The sequence below is a fragment of the Lonchura striata genome, chromosome W, assembly GCF_050655825.1.
Source record: "Lonchura striata isolate lonStrDom1 chromosome W, ASM5065582v1, whole genome shotgun sequence".
In the NCBI taxonomy this organism is placed as follows: domain Eukaryota; kingdom Metazoa; phylum Chordata; class Aves; order Passeriformes; family Estrildidae; genus Lonchura; species Lonchura striata.
In genome coordinates this window covers 43309016-43322377 of record NC_140743.1, presented here as the reverse complement: position 1 = coordinate 43322377, position 13362 = coordinate 43309016, and the positions used below count along the sequence as shown (strand labels likewise).

Genomic DNA, 13362 nt, shown 5'->3' with positions numbered 1-13362 from the left:
TACCTGTTGGTATTTGAGCAGAGACTGTTTTGGTTTACTTTCTTTTCAATCTATATGCAACAAAAAAAACCATCCTCCATTTATGGTGCCGGAAACCTAAACCAAATCAGCAGGGGTTTGCTCTGGTTTTGTAATGATGAAGGGAATTCAATGCAGAGCTCGTGTTACAGAGGTGAATGGAGTGCTGTGATTTTTAAAAACAAAACAATGAAAGGGTTGGATATTACAGTTAACACACAAAGCAATTAAATGTTCAAACATCTGTGGTACTCTCCACGTACTTGCATATTTTATGCTGTTGGTAGAAAATGAGCTGGAGAAATCACTACAGTTGTAGAGACCGGTATGATGCTTTACCAGTTTTCCTAAGTGGGAAAATTGAATCAATATTTTTATTTCACTTTGTAAAGACTCAAGATATATAAATACTATTAAATAATTATATGTCCCAAATTTTTCTGGTTTGAAGGTGTGTAGCTAATTGCACAGAAAAAAAACCTATTTGTCACAAAAAGATTTTTCCAGTTGCACATGCTTTTCTTCATCTGATCATTTGGGCAAAAATATCTCCAAGTTCTGTGTGTAGTGTCACGGTAGAGTGACTTTAATCTTACCACTGGGGTGTCTTCAGCAGTCAAAAATCACTGAATTCTTCTTCCTGAAAAATGCTCATAGGTTTCTCTGGTTTTATGGTATTGGAATAAAATTCCAATCCAATCTGAGGAGCACATGATGTCCTTATGATGGGGAATACGCCTCACTAGAATTAACTTCCTCAGAGCTTCCTGACATGGTGTATGGCCATGGTTTGCCAAAGGCCTAGTTTGCTTTTTTTTTCCCCAAGTCCAGTGCAATAATTTAAATCCCAGAAGTCTCTTAGCCAAGAGCAGCTGTCAGGTGCCTGGCATAAATTTCAGAACAGCCAATTAGACTTTTGCTGTGTGTAGTCAGTATGTCTGCATTTCCATGGCCAAAACTTTTCACTGGATAAAAAATGAGTGTTGGTGTACACAAAAGGACGAGAGCTGGGCGCACACCAACCCCCCATTTTTAAACACGTGTGTATGGCAATGAAATTCAGGTGTAGTTTTAAAATTATGTGGTCTTGAAATGAGCCAAGCAAAAGCATCCCACCTGAATACTACTCCTCTTTTTGAAGCACTAGAAAAATGTGGACAGTTTCTCACAGCACCCATCTAGTAAACCAGAAACTCCTCAGAAATCTGTCTGTGTAATCTAAGAGAGGTAAGAACGAATCTATTGCTGCAAACGAGTTTCTGTGAAAGTACCCTGGGGCGTTTGGTGGAGCCCAGTTTGAGACAGCTCTACGGGAGCAAGGGGAGGGGCTCGCAGCAAACCCCACAGCTGACTGCTTTGGTAGGGTGTAGTATTTTCCCTGTCCTTGTGGGAATCAGGTCTGCTGAGGGGTACAGAGCAGCCGCGGGATCAGAGCACTAATGACCCAAGGATTTACACTTCCCCTTGGCACCGAGTGCTCGAACTGGAGCAACCTTTGCAGTGTGTCTTGTGCAGCGCCTGCTGTGCTGAGTGACTTCTCCTTCCTTTAGATAATTAAGGTGGGAGGCCCCTCACTCCTTTCATGACCTCACGGCCTAGCCCCAAGTGAAATTCTTTATTTACCTGGTGCTTCAGAGCAGCTTCTTTAATAATAGGTCCAAGACGCCAACGGTGCCAGCTGTGTGATGTGACATAGTGCACAGAGAGCCGGGAGGCTTTGCTGGGTGTCACTGGGGAACTGGTCTCTGTTAGCAGTCAGCCAGCACCCTGTCTGTCAGTGTTCAGCACTCTGTCCCTGTCAGTGTTCAGTGTTCAGCCAGAACCGTGTCCATGTCAGAGTTCAGTGGTCAGCACCCTTGGGTCGCTGTCAGTGGTCAATGTTCAGCACTCTTGACACAAGGTGCTGCTGTCACTCCTGGGTTAAAGAGCCATTATTCTGTTTTTTTTTTGGTTTTTTTTTTTTTTCATATCAGAACAGCCTGTTCACATAAAATCTGAGAGATCCTTGGTTTGACCTTCCCAATGCAAATTTCTGTCACTTTTAGAAAATTTTGAACTGCGTTATCCAAAAAGGAGAGAAGCAGAACTGGCACAGAAGTTCCAGGTAATTGGGCATCTGGCTGAGATGAGAGCTTGGTCTTGCAAGGGTACAGTCCAGGCCTCAGCCTTGCCAGAGGGTCTGTAGCTCTGTGTCAGAGCAAGCAGGGAAGTCCTGCTTGCAGTAATTGCAGCACATGATGCCAGCTCTGCTCGTCCAGTAGGATCTACCCTAGGAATGCCAGTTAACATCCCATTTTGTTGCCCATGTCTTAAGTTGGCTCCAGTCTTTCCTGGGAGACACACCAAGAAAAAATCCCTTGGAAAATCTGTACTGCTTTGGAGTATAGGCTCCTGACAACTGTGCCTGGTCAGCCTGTTGCTCTATGTTGTTGGCAGAGAACTCACTTTCTGTCCTTTAAAATATTATAGTTCTTCCTCTTTTTATGCCTTTTGAGCAGGAATAGCAGGATGCTGGCAGGATGTGCCTGTCAGTCTGCAGGACAAAGCACAGCTCGGGTCTTTTGTTTCACCTGTCTAAAGCAGTTGAAGTAACTACAGATATTGAGGTATTTCAACTACTCCATTACAGGTGTGCAATTTAAAAGAGAGTGTCATTTTAGGAAAGAGGAGTTTGAGTGGCATTGCATGAAACAGGGAAGTGGCAAGATCCACTAAGGTGGATTGCTGGAGAACAATGTGAAGTAAAAGCAGTCCCAAATGTAGTGGATTTTGAAGGAGCTGAGACCCAAAGGCAATGATGTACTTTTAGTCTGTATTCTAGGAACTGTTTGTTACACTCCATTTGTGCAAACAGAGGGATATAAATGTAACATGGGAATTTACTTGCAAAGGAGAATTACCTTGCAAAACTACTTCTGCTTAAAAAACAGCGAGAAACTATGAGGTAAAATTGATTAGCTTCATTACAAATCCTTCTCTAAGGAGCAACACTTTCAGACTCAGACCCAGGAGGTTAATTTCAATCCATTATGTTGATATTTACAAGTCACAAACTTGACTATTGACAAATACTTTAAAAAAAAGAGAAAAGTTTAAAAAATTTGCAAGCCTTCAGGCCTGTGTCAAGCCGTAGTTCTAATTTTTAATTACATTGCTCTATTTTCCTTCTTTGAAGAGTCAAGGTGCTAATCTTAAAAGCGTTACCCAGAATTGTGAGAACCTCTGTATGGAGCCCAGAACAGAAAAGGAAGGCATCTTCAGGGCTTGTGAGAGTGCAGGAGCCAGCCAGCTCTCTGCTGAAAACACGCTGCAAGTAAAGAATGCAGATTTACAGGCCTCTTCTCTTCACTGTGTTCCTTGTGAAAAGAGAGAAGGTTGTCACCAACAGGTCTTCTCCAGACAAGAAATTATTAGGAATGGCAAAAAGTCAAAGATTAACATTTCCCCTTCTCCTCTATGGGATATGGACTCTCTTCCCGATAAACAGGAATGCTTGTGTTCTGTTTTCTCTTCTGCAAAGCTGTGTGATGAGCCAGGGGAGGGAGAGCAGAGGTCTGGGCTCGACATACGTGGTAGCAGTAACCCAGATATTCTCTGCAGCCGATCAGCCAATGAGGCTGCGTCTGAAGCTATTCCCAAGTCAGTCCTGGAATCTGGAGAACCTGAGTGCAAAGGAGATGCTGATGTATCTGCAGTGCATGACAAGCTGTGGAAACTTCTTCATGAAGATGACTCAGACTATCGAATTCCATTTGAAAACAGAGGCATCCCAAGTTTAGGTACGAGGCTGACAGATATCCAAGTCACAGAACTGAATTTTGTGCAGGAGACCTGTTCTGATCATCCTTTGCCAGTGGATTTGATAGAAGAACAGGAGCCCATCACAGAACCAGCTTGTAACCCCAGAACTGAGAAAGCTGACTGCAATGTTTCTGATATCCTCCTGCAGAGAGCTGCAGCATGTGAGAGTGCATCCATAGGAAACATTTGTGTTGCACAAGTGGTAGGAACAGATGGCGTCTGTCTAAATTCTGGCACTGGGAATGAGAGGGAAACACCATCCGTTTGTGTTTCAGCAAGCAGTGTCCTCCTAAGTACCCAGGAGTGCATGGAGCCAAATCCAATGGCCACAGACAGGAACGGATCCACTGTGACTTGGGAAGGGAAGCTTGCTGTTAATAATGCTGCCCAAACATGTGAAGCAGATTCTTCTCAAAGGTTACAAAATACTCAGAGTGGTAATTCAGCATGTCCCAAATCTGACATATCAGGTATGTCACAGGAGACAGCTAGACAATTATTTCACACTGAATACAACATAGCCATGACAAATGAGTCTGTACCTGGAGAAGGCTGTCATTTTATGGACTGCTATCCAGTGAGAGGAGAACTGGCTTATTTCCCTGAAGAGGGAGACATTTTCCCCAGTGAAAATACCAGTCAGTTTACACATGCAGAACAGTCTTCTGTTAACACCATACATAAAAGTTGTGTAGTGAATTTACAAGAAAAAGGAAATCACTCAGGCTTGAGTGCACCAAATTTAACTAATTCTGACAGCTACCATCTTTCAAAACATAATGGCTGTCAGGATTTTCAAAATGTTTCTGATACACAGATATACAGTAATGTAATGCAATTGCGTAGTTTAATTCAGATGAATGAAACCGTAACACATAAGAATCTACCCCAAAACAAAGACCAACTGACTGAAATAGTGAAACAAGAAGGGGCAGTCCCTCCCCCTTCTGGGGAGCCATTTTTAAGAGATTTTTATCTTGAAGTGTCCAGCTGTGAACCATGTAAACCAGGAGAAGAACAGAGAGAGCTTTGCATACCTGAGGAACACAGGGATGAAGCTTCCTGTGACTCAGGAGTTAGTCAGGTTTCAGAGAGTCAGACTGCAGCTTCCCCTTGTAATACAGCAGAACAGCATTCATTTTTTGTTGACAGCACCTTCAGGTCTGATGAAGGGTTAAAAATAGATTCTTCAAAAAATCCCACCTATGCAGCTGGAAGTGTAACATCAGCCAGTGCCCTGCTCCCCAGGGAGGCTCAAAGTGAGCACCACAGCACAGCCAGTGGGGATGATGGAGGTTCCTGGGATTGGCTACATTCCCAACAGCTGCTTGGAAACAAAATCCTGCCCTTCCTCACAACTGTAAGCCACTCAGAGAGCCTTCCCAGTGAATCTGCAGTGGCGTGTTCTGCCACAAGAAATGAGGGAAAAACTGGATCCATACAAACTGGAGTTAAAGTAAACGGAAATTTAACTACATGGGAAATCTCCTGCAAGTCATGGAAGGGTCTGTTCCAGAGGGTCTCTGGAGAAACCAAAGGGGAAGCAGACTTGTGTGAAAATGAACATGAGATTCCAAGAGCTATTGACTATAACCCAGATGAAGCTGAAGCAAAGGCTCCTTTGCACACTTTGACTGGGTCCCAGGCTCTGAAACAGATTATGAATATTAGCACAGAGCAGTCTTGTCCTAACTTGATGCCTTCCAGCAAGATAGCTGAGGCTGAGAATTCAATTAAGTCCACTGAGTATGATAAAAAGGAGGAAGTCAGGACAGCAGAGAGTGTAGCAAGTGGTTTAGTTAATTTGCCACCAGTTGATTCAGGGAACAACCAGTGTTTTCAAGAGCAACCACCCCACAGAAGAGCTCTGTCATTCCCTTTGGCATGGACCACACTTGATCCATTCCCAGTCAACACAGAAAGTCAAAGAAATCAGGAAGGGTCAAAATCCTGCCAGATATCAGTGGCTGCTGCAGAGCCTGAGCCCATCAAATGTAAAGAGGACACAACAAAGAGCGGGCATGTAGCTGCTGGAGCTAAGAAGAAATTACCATCAGCAACTCTGTCCAAAAAACCCAGGCTGGAGGAGAGAGGAAGTGTCAGCAAGGATCCCAACTGCGTTAAAAAGTCTGGGAAGAGCGAGGGAGGTGTGATTCATAAAGAGGAAAGAAAAGAGCAAAGGAAACTCATTTTGAAAAAGGATAGCAAAGGTAAGAGAAAATGGATTTTCTTTTTTGTCTTTTCCCATCATTCTGGCTACAGTACAAAATTAAGATTATTGAAAGGCACTGCAAGCCTCTTTCAGACTGACTCAGTCAGCTAAAGGGTGTCTTGCCCTCATGGAGCTTTATTTCCAGATTTAGTAATGAGTGCTATGCCCATGCCACAGAGATGAACCCTTTTCCCAGCTGGCAAGTATATTCAATTCATGAGCTTTGTAACCTATTTGAAATAATCACTGCCTCACTGGCTTCTTGGAGTAACTCTTCACGGATAAACAGCATAATGGTACTGCATAACTACACACCACCTAACAGCTGCAAGCCCACTACTTATTCTGTTCCCACAGGGCTGTGTTCCCAGTTATGTTCCTGCTGATAAACAATGTTTTGAGGTCGTGTGGTGACTTCTGACTGGTTCTGCATTGCTTTGCCCTGCTGCAAAAATGACATTAATGAAAGAGCAATATTAAACTGATGTAGGAAACAAACAATTGAAAGGAGATCCAGGTTGCTGTCAGAGTCTCTAGAGGGTTGCTAACACTGTAGCAGGATTGTGACCACTGGGCAGATGAGGGATTTGTTGTTTCTATGGGTAGTTTGTAAGGACCAAGGTCTTATTTTTACCTTTTGACGTGACATTTCACGTTCACATCATAAAATGATTTAATAGGTCAGAGCAAGACTGAACAGTGACTAAAGGTAAGCTACACATTTGTGCAGCTTTTCACACACTCTAATTACTGTGGGGTCTCGTGAGACTTCTGCTTTTTCTAATTGCAGTTAAAAAAACCCCAGACTTTTCTCTGTTCAAAGATGCGTCCTTTGCCAGGGAACCAGGTGTGTGGGAGGAGAGACACATTCCTTCAAAGCAAAGCAAGCAAACTGCAGTGACTGTGCAATGCATGACCTGTTGCCATTACTTGAGGCTACACTTGCAAAATGTTTTAAACATTCAGGCTGCATCAGATAACACTGAATTTTCTTCACCTGTTTCTGCTCTGCCTCAGTCTTGACTAGAGCAGGGTTGTGCCCCTTTCCCTGGCATTATGGGAAGGCTGGTTTGGTTGCTGTGGAATATACGCAGTGTTCTTTTGCATTATTTCAGCTGCAGGAGAGAAGACTGGCCAGGGCAGGAACCTGGAGCCATTACTTCTATTTCTAGAGCTGTCAGGTCTTGTCTGTGTCACTTAAGCCCTGATACAGCGAGGTTCACAAGGCCCAGGATTCAGGGACTGCCAGTGGGGAGACCTGGACTGGATGGGGCCTGGAACTGGGAATGGGGAAAACCGTGGCAGTGTGCCTGACCCTTTAAGTCGTGTGTTATGGGAGTAACCCTAGTACACAGTAATCTGCAGGCATGGGATCCCTGAGGAACACATGCCGTGCTACCTCATTCAGGGTGCAACAGCTCAGAATTAACACAGTTGGACACAAAACATCTTGCGTTTTATATCTTTTACATGGAGCAGAAATGTGTCACTTGGGGTGGGGCTGTGTTGTGATCCCAAAACCTTTCTCCAAGTATATGTCGATTCCCTTTCTTTCCAAGTCCCCTCCAGCCCCCTGCGCACACCTTGCCCATATGCAAAGATGGAGTGTTCTGTGAGGCAGTGAAAAGTCCCAGCAGAGATCCACGCTGGCAGAACCTTTTGGGACTTTTTCCCAGGCTGCGATCAGATAAAAAATTGTACTAGCTTTTAGTATTGAAGCACAAGAAGTCATAATTACTTATCAGGGATTTCAACGTTCATGTTCTTAACACGAAATGTTAAAATGCCAAAACAATGTAATTGTCTCCAAATCTTAAGCTGTGGTTTTTCCATTTCAAGCCCCCAGGCTGCTGAAGAAGATCCAAGCAGAGTTATTCCCTGACTGCTCTGGAAGTATTAAGCTGTGCTGTCAGTTTGGTGACGTTTATGGTGACTCCACCATTACATGGACTAAAGATTCCAAGGTACTGGCTCGGCTGCAGAGAAGGTAAGGGAATGTTTCTGAAGGACCGGGAGTTTCAGGGTAACTTTGCTATTCATAGGAGGCAGATCTTCTCACAATGCATTGATATTGGTCGCAGTTTGTGTTACATCACCTCTTGGCTTGTTCACAGCCAGTGGCATCCAGATTTCAAAAAAATATCAAAGAAGTTTGAACCTCATTTAACCTAGAGAAGGGTGGAAATAAAAGCTTCTTAAGGGCATTAACAGCATCTACCTTTTCCATTTTAATGAAATTAGTTATTTTCCTTGTAGCAGCAATGACACTGTGATCTAAAAAACTGTTTAGAATGTTTCACAAATACAAAATTAACATTACCCAAAAGAAAAAAAAATAATACATTTCCATCAAAATTCACACTTTTGAGAAGATGAAAAAATTTGTAGGAAGGATTCTTCTTAGATGTTCTTTTAAGTGGGGAGAAAAAGTTGCATGAATTAGTTAAACTTTCTATTCTGATTATTCTTGTTTTAACTCTTCTGATTTTGACTGTTGTATTGCAATATCAGTTGTAGTATTAATACATGCCATTCTCTGCTAAATAACTGTGCTGTGTTTTAACAAATAAACAGTGCAGAGAGATCAAATTTATCAGTTTTTCCAGTGATAACAAGTAAAACATGTGATAGCACAAAATTCTCTGTTCCAGTGCCCAGGATGACACTCCCGTCTCTCTGGAAATAGCTGAAGCCAGTTACCAAGACCAGGGAATGTATTATTGCTGCTTGAATAACATGTATGGAAAGGTGACTGCTGAGTTTCATCTGACTGCTGCAGGTAAGCCTCAGCTTAGAGTTTTGATTAATAATAATAACAATGACAGTTTCCAATCATTGTTTTTTACTACAGAATTCTTTTTTTTTTTTTTTTTTTGTTTCCTCCTAGTATTGGAACGTCTCTCAAGTTTTCAGAGTTATGAAGGTAAATACAAAGTGAAGTAGCATTGCATAGCATCATACAGAGACACACAGACGGGCAGCTCTTTGGCACAAACACATGGTTCTTGCAGGTCACCTGCTGTGTAACTGTACTCCGGGAGAAAGGCAGGCATGGAGCTTTGGAATGCTTTCCCTGTGTGTTAACTGGTGTTCAGTGACACCTGGCATGTGGCCTGTGCTGCAGCTAAAGATAGTGCCTTGCCAGTGGGGTTGTCATTCCTGAACAGCCTGCAGAGATCCAGGCCTTCAGTTGGCATGGTCACTTTTCTTTCTTTTCCTTGAAGAATTAAAATTAAGCATTTATTTCCTTGTGCAAAATAAAGACAGGACTTTTAAAGTAGCAGCAGCGTATAACTTTTAATCAGAGAATTTTAGGTGGAATTAAAGAATGTTCTAATTCTGGCCTTATCAGTGCAGTGCTTCCTCTCTGCTTTGAAAAGAGGTACTGTACAGAGGCTAAACCAGAGGTAACTGCAAGGGACAGCTGGAAGGTCTTCCTTATGTTGTAGTTCTATTCTCCTATTTATCTTCTTTACTAATGGTCTTTGAAATGTTATTATTAGAGACACTTGAAGTGCAGTTAGAATTTTTTAGTTTCTCTCAGTGCTTAACTTTTTTCCCCCCTTATGATTTTTTTTGCATTTAGATTCCAATGATCATTTAAAGGGGTGAAATCCAGAGTCTTCATTGATTTCATCTGTAACAGACTTGTTCGCTACACTCTGTTTTCTCTCCTTTTGATCCTGAACTGCCACCTTTCTCCATGCTGGCTTTAGATCATACAGGCAAGCAGCTGCCTCTTAGGAGCTGCTTGGGGTCCCAGTCCTTAATAATACAATTTGTGCTTCCACTGAGCATTTTTTTCCTTCTCTCTGGAGAGATGTATCTGCTGTCCCATGCCCACCCCTCCCTGTGCCTGCAGAGATTCCTGTTATGTTTTAGGTGTGGAAGAAATCGAATTCATGCAGCTGATGTTCAGGGAAGATCCCCTCAGCTCCAGCTACTTTGGTGGGACACTGCATGGAGCAATAATGACAGAGGAGCTGCACTTTGGCGAGGGGATGCACCGCAGAGCCTTCCGCAGCCGCGTGCTGCAGGGCCTGGCACCTGCCTTCGCCCCTGGCCACGCCTGTGTGCTGAAGGTGCACAGCGCCCTCACCTATGGCACCAAGAGCAGGGACGAGCTGCTGCAGAAAAACTACACTCTGGCACTGCAGGTGAGCTGCCCCTGGCCTTTGTAATCCAGACCTGTTGGCCAAAGCTGTCCTCATGTTCAAACATGATCTGTTGAATGTTTTGAGCAATATTCTCATAGGCATATCTGTTGTAATGCAGGAATGCTATGTCCAAAATACTGCAAGAGAGTATGCAAAGTTATATGCAGCTGAAGCTGAACCCTTGGAAGGCTTTGGAGAAGTACCAGAGTGAGTATAAATATATATTTTATACACATATATGCTTACGTATAATGTCCTGTGCCATGGCAACCCACTGATTGCTGGGACTAAAGAGGAAAGAGGAAACCTGGGAACAGAGTTACACCTCTTCCAGCTTGGTTTAGAGTTGGTTGCTATTCATTCACTCTCTGAGATCACTGGCCACTTCTGTCTGTTTCTTGCCCTCTTACTGAAAGGATCTCAGGATTTTATTAGTTTCTATCTCTTGATTTCAGAATCATTCCGATTTTTCTTATTCATCGCCCTGCTAATAACATCCCCTATGCCACAGTGGAGGAGGAGCTGGTTGGGGAGTTTGTGAAATACTCTGTCAAGGATGGCAAGGAAGTGAATTTCCTGAGAAGAGACTCAGAGGCTGGCCAGAAGTGTTGCACCTTTCAGCACTGGGTGTATGAGAAGACCAATGGGAACTTGCTTGTCACTGACCTGCAAGGTGAGTTGTCTGAGTAGTGGCAATTTTTATCTAGCTTATGTTCTTGTAAGAGGGCAGTTTGGAAAAGAAAACTAAATCTTACACTCTTAATGGAGGAGTTGTTCTTTTACATGTACCTTAGTGAATCAGGACACTCTGTATGAGCCAAATCTGCCTTTTTGTCTCACCACCCAGTGATTAATGAAATAGCTGCTGAGTGAAAGACTTCAGGTGTTAATAACACCATAGTCCTCTGCTTTTGCTTGTATTTGAATGCTCACCAACAACCACTCACCAGTGGAATGCTCCACATTTGGGTCCTGGCTAGTTTTGAAGAAATGTATTCCTTCAAAAGGAAGAATAGCAAAGAAACACCCTCGTGTTTGCTAAGTGCTGCTTCAGCTCCTGTGGGTGTGACTCTCTTCAGTCCTGCAGTATATTTGGAATGGGAAGACAGAAGAAAAACTGGAATCTTAGGAAATATCCTATATTCTTTTACATGTGAAGGCAGGAAAAATAGCAAAAAGGCATTTAAACAAGATCCCTGAAGTAATTTAAAGGGAGGAGAAAGAACAAAATCCTAGCACAGGAAACAAGCTGTGCTGTTGATCACCCCGACAGCTTTAAAATAGTGGCATGAGCCTGACTTCTAGAAACTGCTGGTGACACAGAGAACATCCTTCTCTTAACTGGGGTGCTTTAAAATGCTTTGAAAAAAATGTGACAAATAATTAAAGTGAAAAAGGTGACTCAATAAATAATATTTAATGCCTCCATATGTGAATATTGTCCCCGAAATTCCAGTGTAAGCTAAGGTCTGTGTTTTCCTTGCTGCTTTGCAGGTGTAGGGATGAAGTTAACGGATGTTGGCATAGCAACTCTGGCCAAAGGGTGAGTGAACACGATTTCTCAGCAGCACGGGTGTGCTTTACTCATCTGTCTCTTCACAGTTAAATGCGGAGGGGGGAGGGTGCACTGGAAATTCATTCTTGCTTTAACTTTAGAAGAAAGCAGTCCTTACTTAAGTGTTTTAACTTCTTTGTGTTCATATTTATGGAAACCCACCTGTAGACGAAACACTTTTATTTTGTTATGAAAGAATGGGGCTATCCTGTAGGTAAGCTTTGTTTTAGCTGCATGCCTCCCTTGAAACGGGCTTGTCGAAAGGGCATTTCACAAGTGACATGAAGGGTTCTGGTGACAGCAGGTAAGGCTCCTGGCGGTCCATCGGCTGGAGGAAGGTAGGGCTGAACACACAGGGCCAGCACTGGCTGCAGTGTGCAGTAAAAGGCAACCTGGAATCCCTCCTGCAGCCAGCAAAAGTGCCAGAACTTTGGGATATGTATTTGTGACACAAGCTTTTATAAAGACTCTTCTCAGTGGCATGTTGTGTATTGGCCACTTCCTTGATAAACAAGGACAATTGTGAAGGGATTTGATGGCATCTCTCCCCTTTCTCTCTCACAGGCAGCAGTTCTGAGCCTTAACAAAAGATTATTCAGGGCATTTCTACAGCCTGTTTTCTAGTGGTGTTGCAAAAGTTTCATCTCTTTTGAGGAAACTTAAGCGTATGTGTAAAGATGTAGGCCTGTCATATTCTAACTTTAGTCCACTTCTCTTAAGTTAATTAAGGCTTCTAGTTATAGCACAGGCCAGCAGAGCTGTGGATGTGAGTAGGCAGTGGCTGCTGGACAGGGAAAGGGGATGGGGATAAGTGATTTAATTTCATATTCTCCTTTGAGAATCTGGCAGGAGAAAGAAGATCTGATCATGTGTTCAGACTTTATTCTAAATTGGACTGTGTCTGTATGCCTGGAGTACAAGAAGAAACCTCACAATATCATCCAAATTATTAAAAATGTGACTCTTGCAGGCTGGTATCCATTCAGTTAGACTGATTTACTCTTGCAGCTGTGGATCCAAAGTAAAAGCAGTTGAAATGAATGTACATCATCCTGTTACAAATCAAACAAGTAATAAATGTTTTAATTAGGCAACACTGTTCTCAGGAATCAGATTTATAAAAATGCTTCAGTGAATGTTGTCTAGCCCACTGTGGGAAATGATTCCTATAAAAACACACATTGTGTTGGGGAGGAAGAAGTGAGCACACAATGCAAGCTGTAGTAAGGATCACCTCAGGCATATAGAAAGGAAAATAATTTCCCTAAATGAATAACCTCCTGAAAATGTTGTGTATCATTTTGTTCGTTATTTAGCTAATGTTTTTCCTGCAAATTGACAGATTTTTCCTGGTCCTGTATTTTGTTTTCATGCTCCTTTTCTGGGAAGAAGATCTCTGAATTAATGTCTGCAGTTGGTTTTTTAATTCTATGAACATGGTTGGGGAAAATCAACTCAGTGCCCAGAGCTCCTGTGTGTTGCTGGGTCTTGCTGCTTTGGGCTGTGTTCAGCCGAGCTTTTGAGAGCTAACCTGGTCCCATGAAGGGAGAACACACAGTTCTACTGAGCCAGAAATGCAGAGTGGGACTGGTGTAGCTTGAACTATGCTGGCAGAGGGG

General features: G+C 42.9%; 1 protein-coding gene across 5 annotated transcripts in view; it reads left to right on the top strand.

Moving 5' to 3' along the window:
* LOC146763240 (alpha-protein kinase 2-like) overlaps positions 1-13362 on the top strand; it is a 44092-nt gene that overhangs the window by 10156 nt on the left and 20574 nt on the right. For 4 of the 5 annotated variants that reach the window (XM_085571175.1, XM_085571176.1, XM_085571177.1 and 1 more), the window contains 8 exons: positions 3194-6029; positions 7871-8018; positions 8683-8810; positions 8919-8954; positions 9914-10188; positions 10307-10395; positions 10644-10861; positions 11683-11731. In XM_085571175.1, the coding sequence (XP_085427301.1) occupies positions 3194-6029; positions 7871-8018; positions 8683-8810; positions 8919-8954; positions 9914-10188; positions 10307-10395; positions 10644-10861; positions 11683-11731 (3779 nt within the window). The remainder of the gene's footprint in view (positions 1-3193; positions 6030-7870; positions 8019-8682; positions 8811-8918; positions 8955-9913; positions 10189-10306; positions 10396-10643; positions 10862-11682; positions 11732-13362) is intronic. The other variant, XM_085571178.1, reaches the window with a different exon arrangement.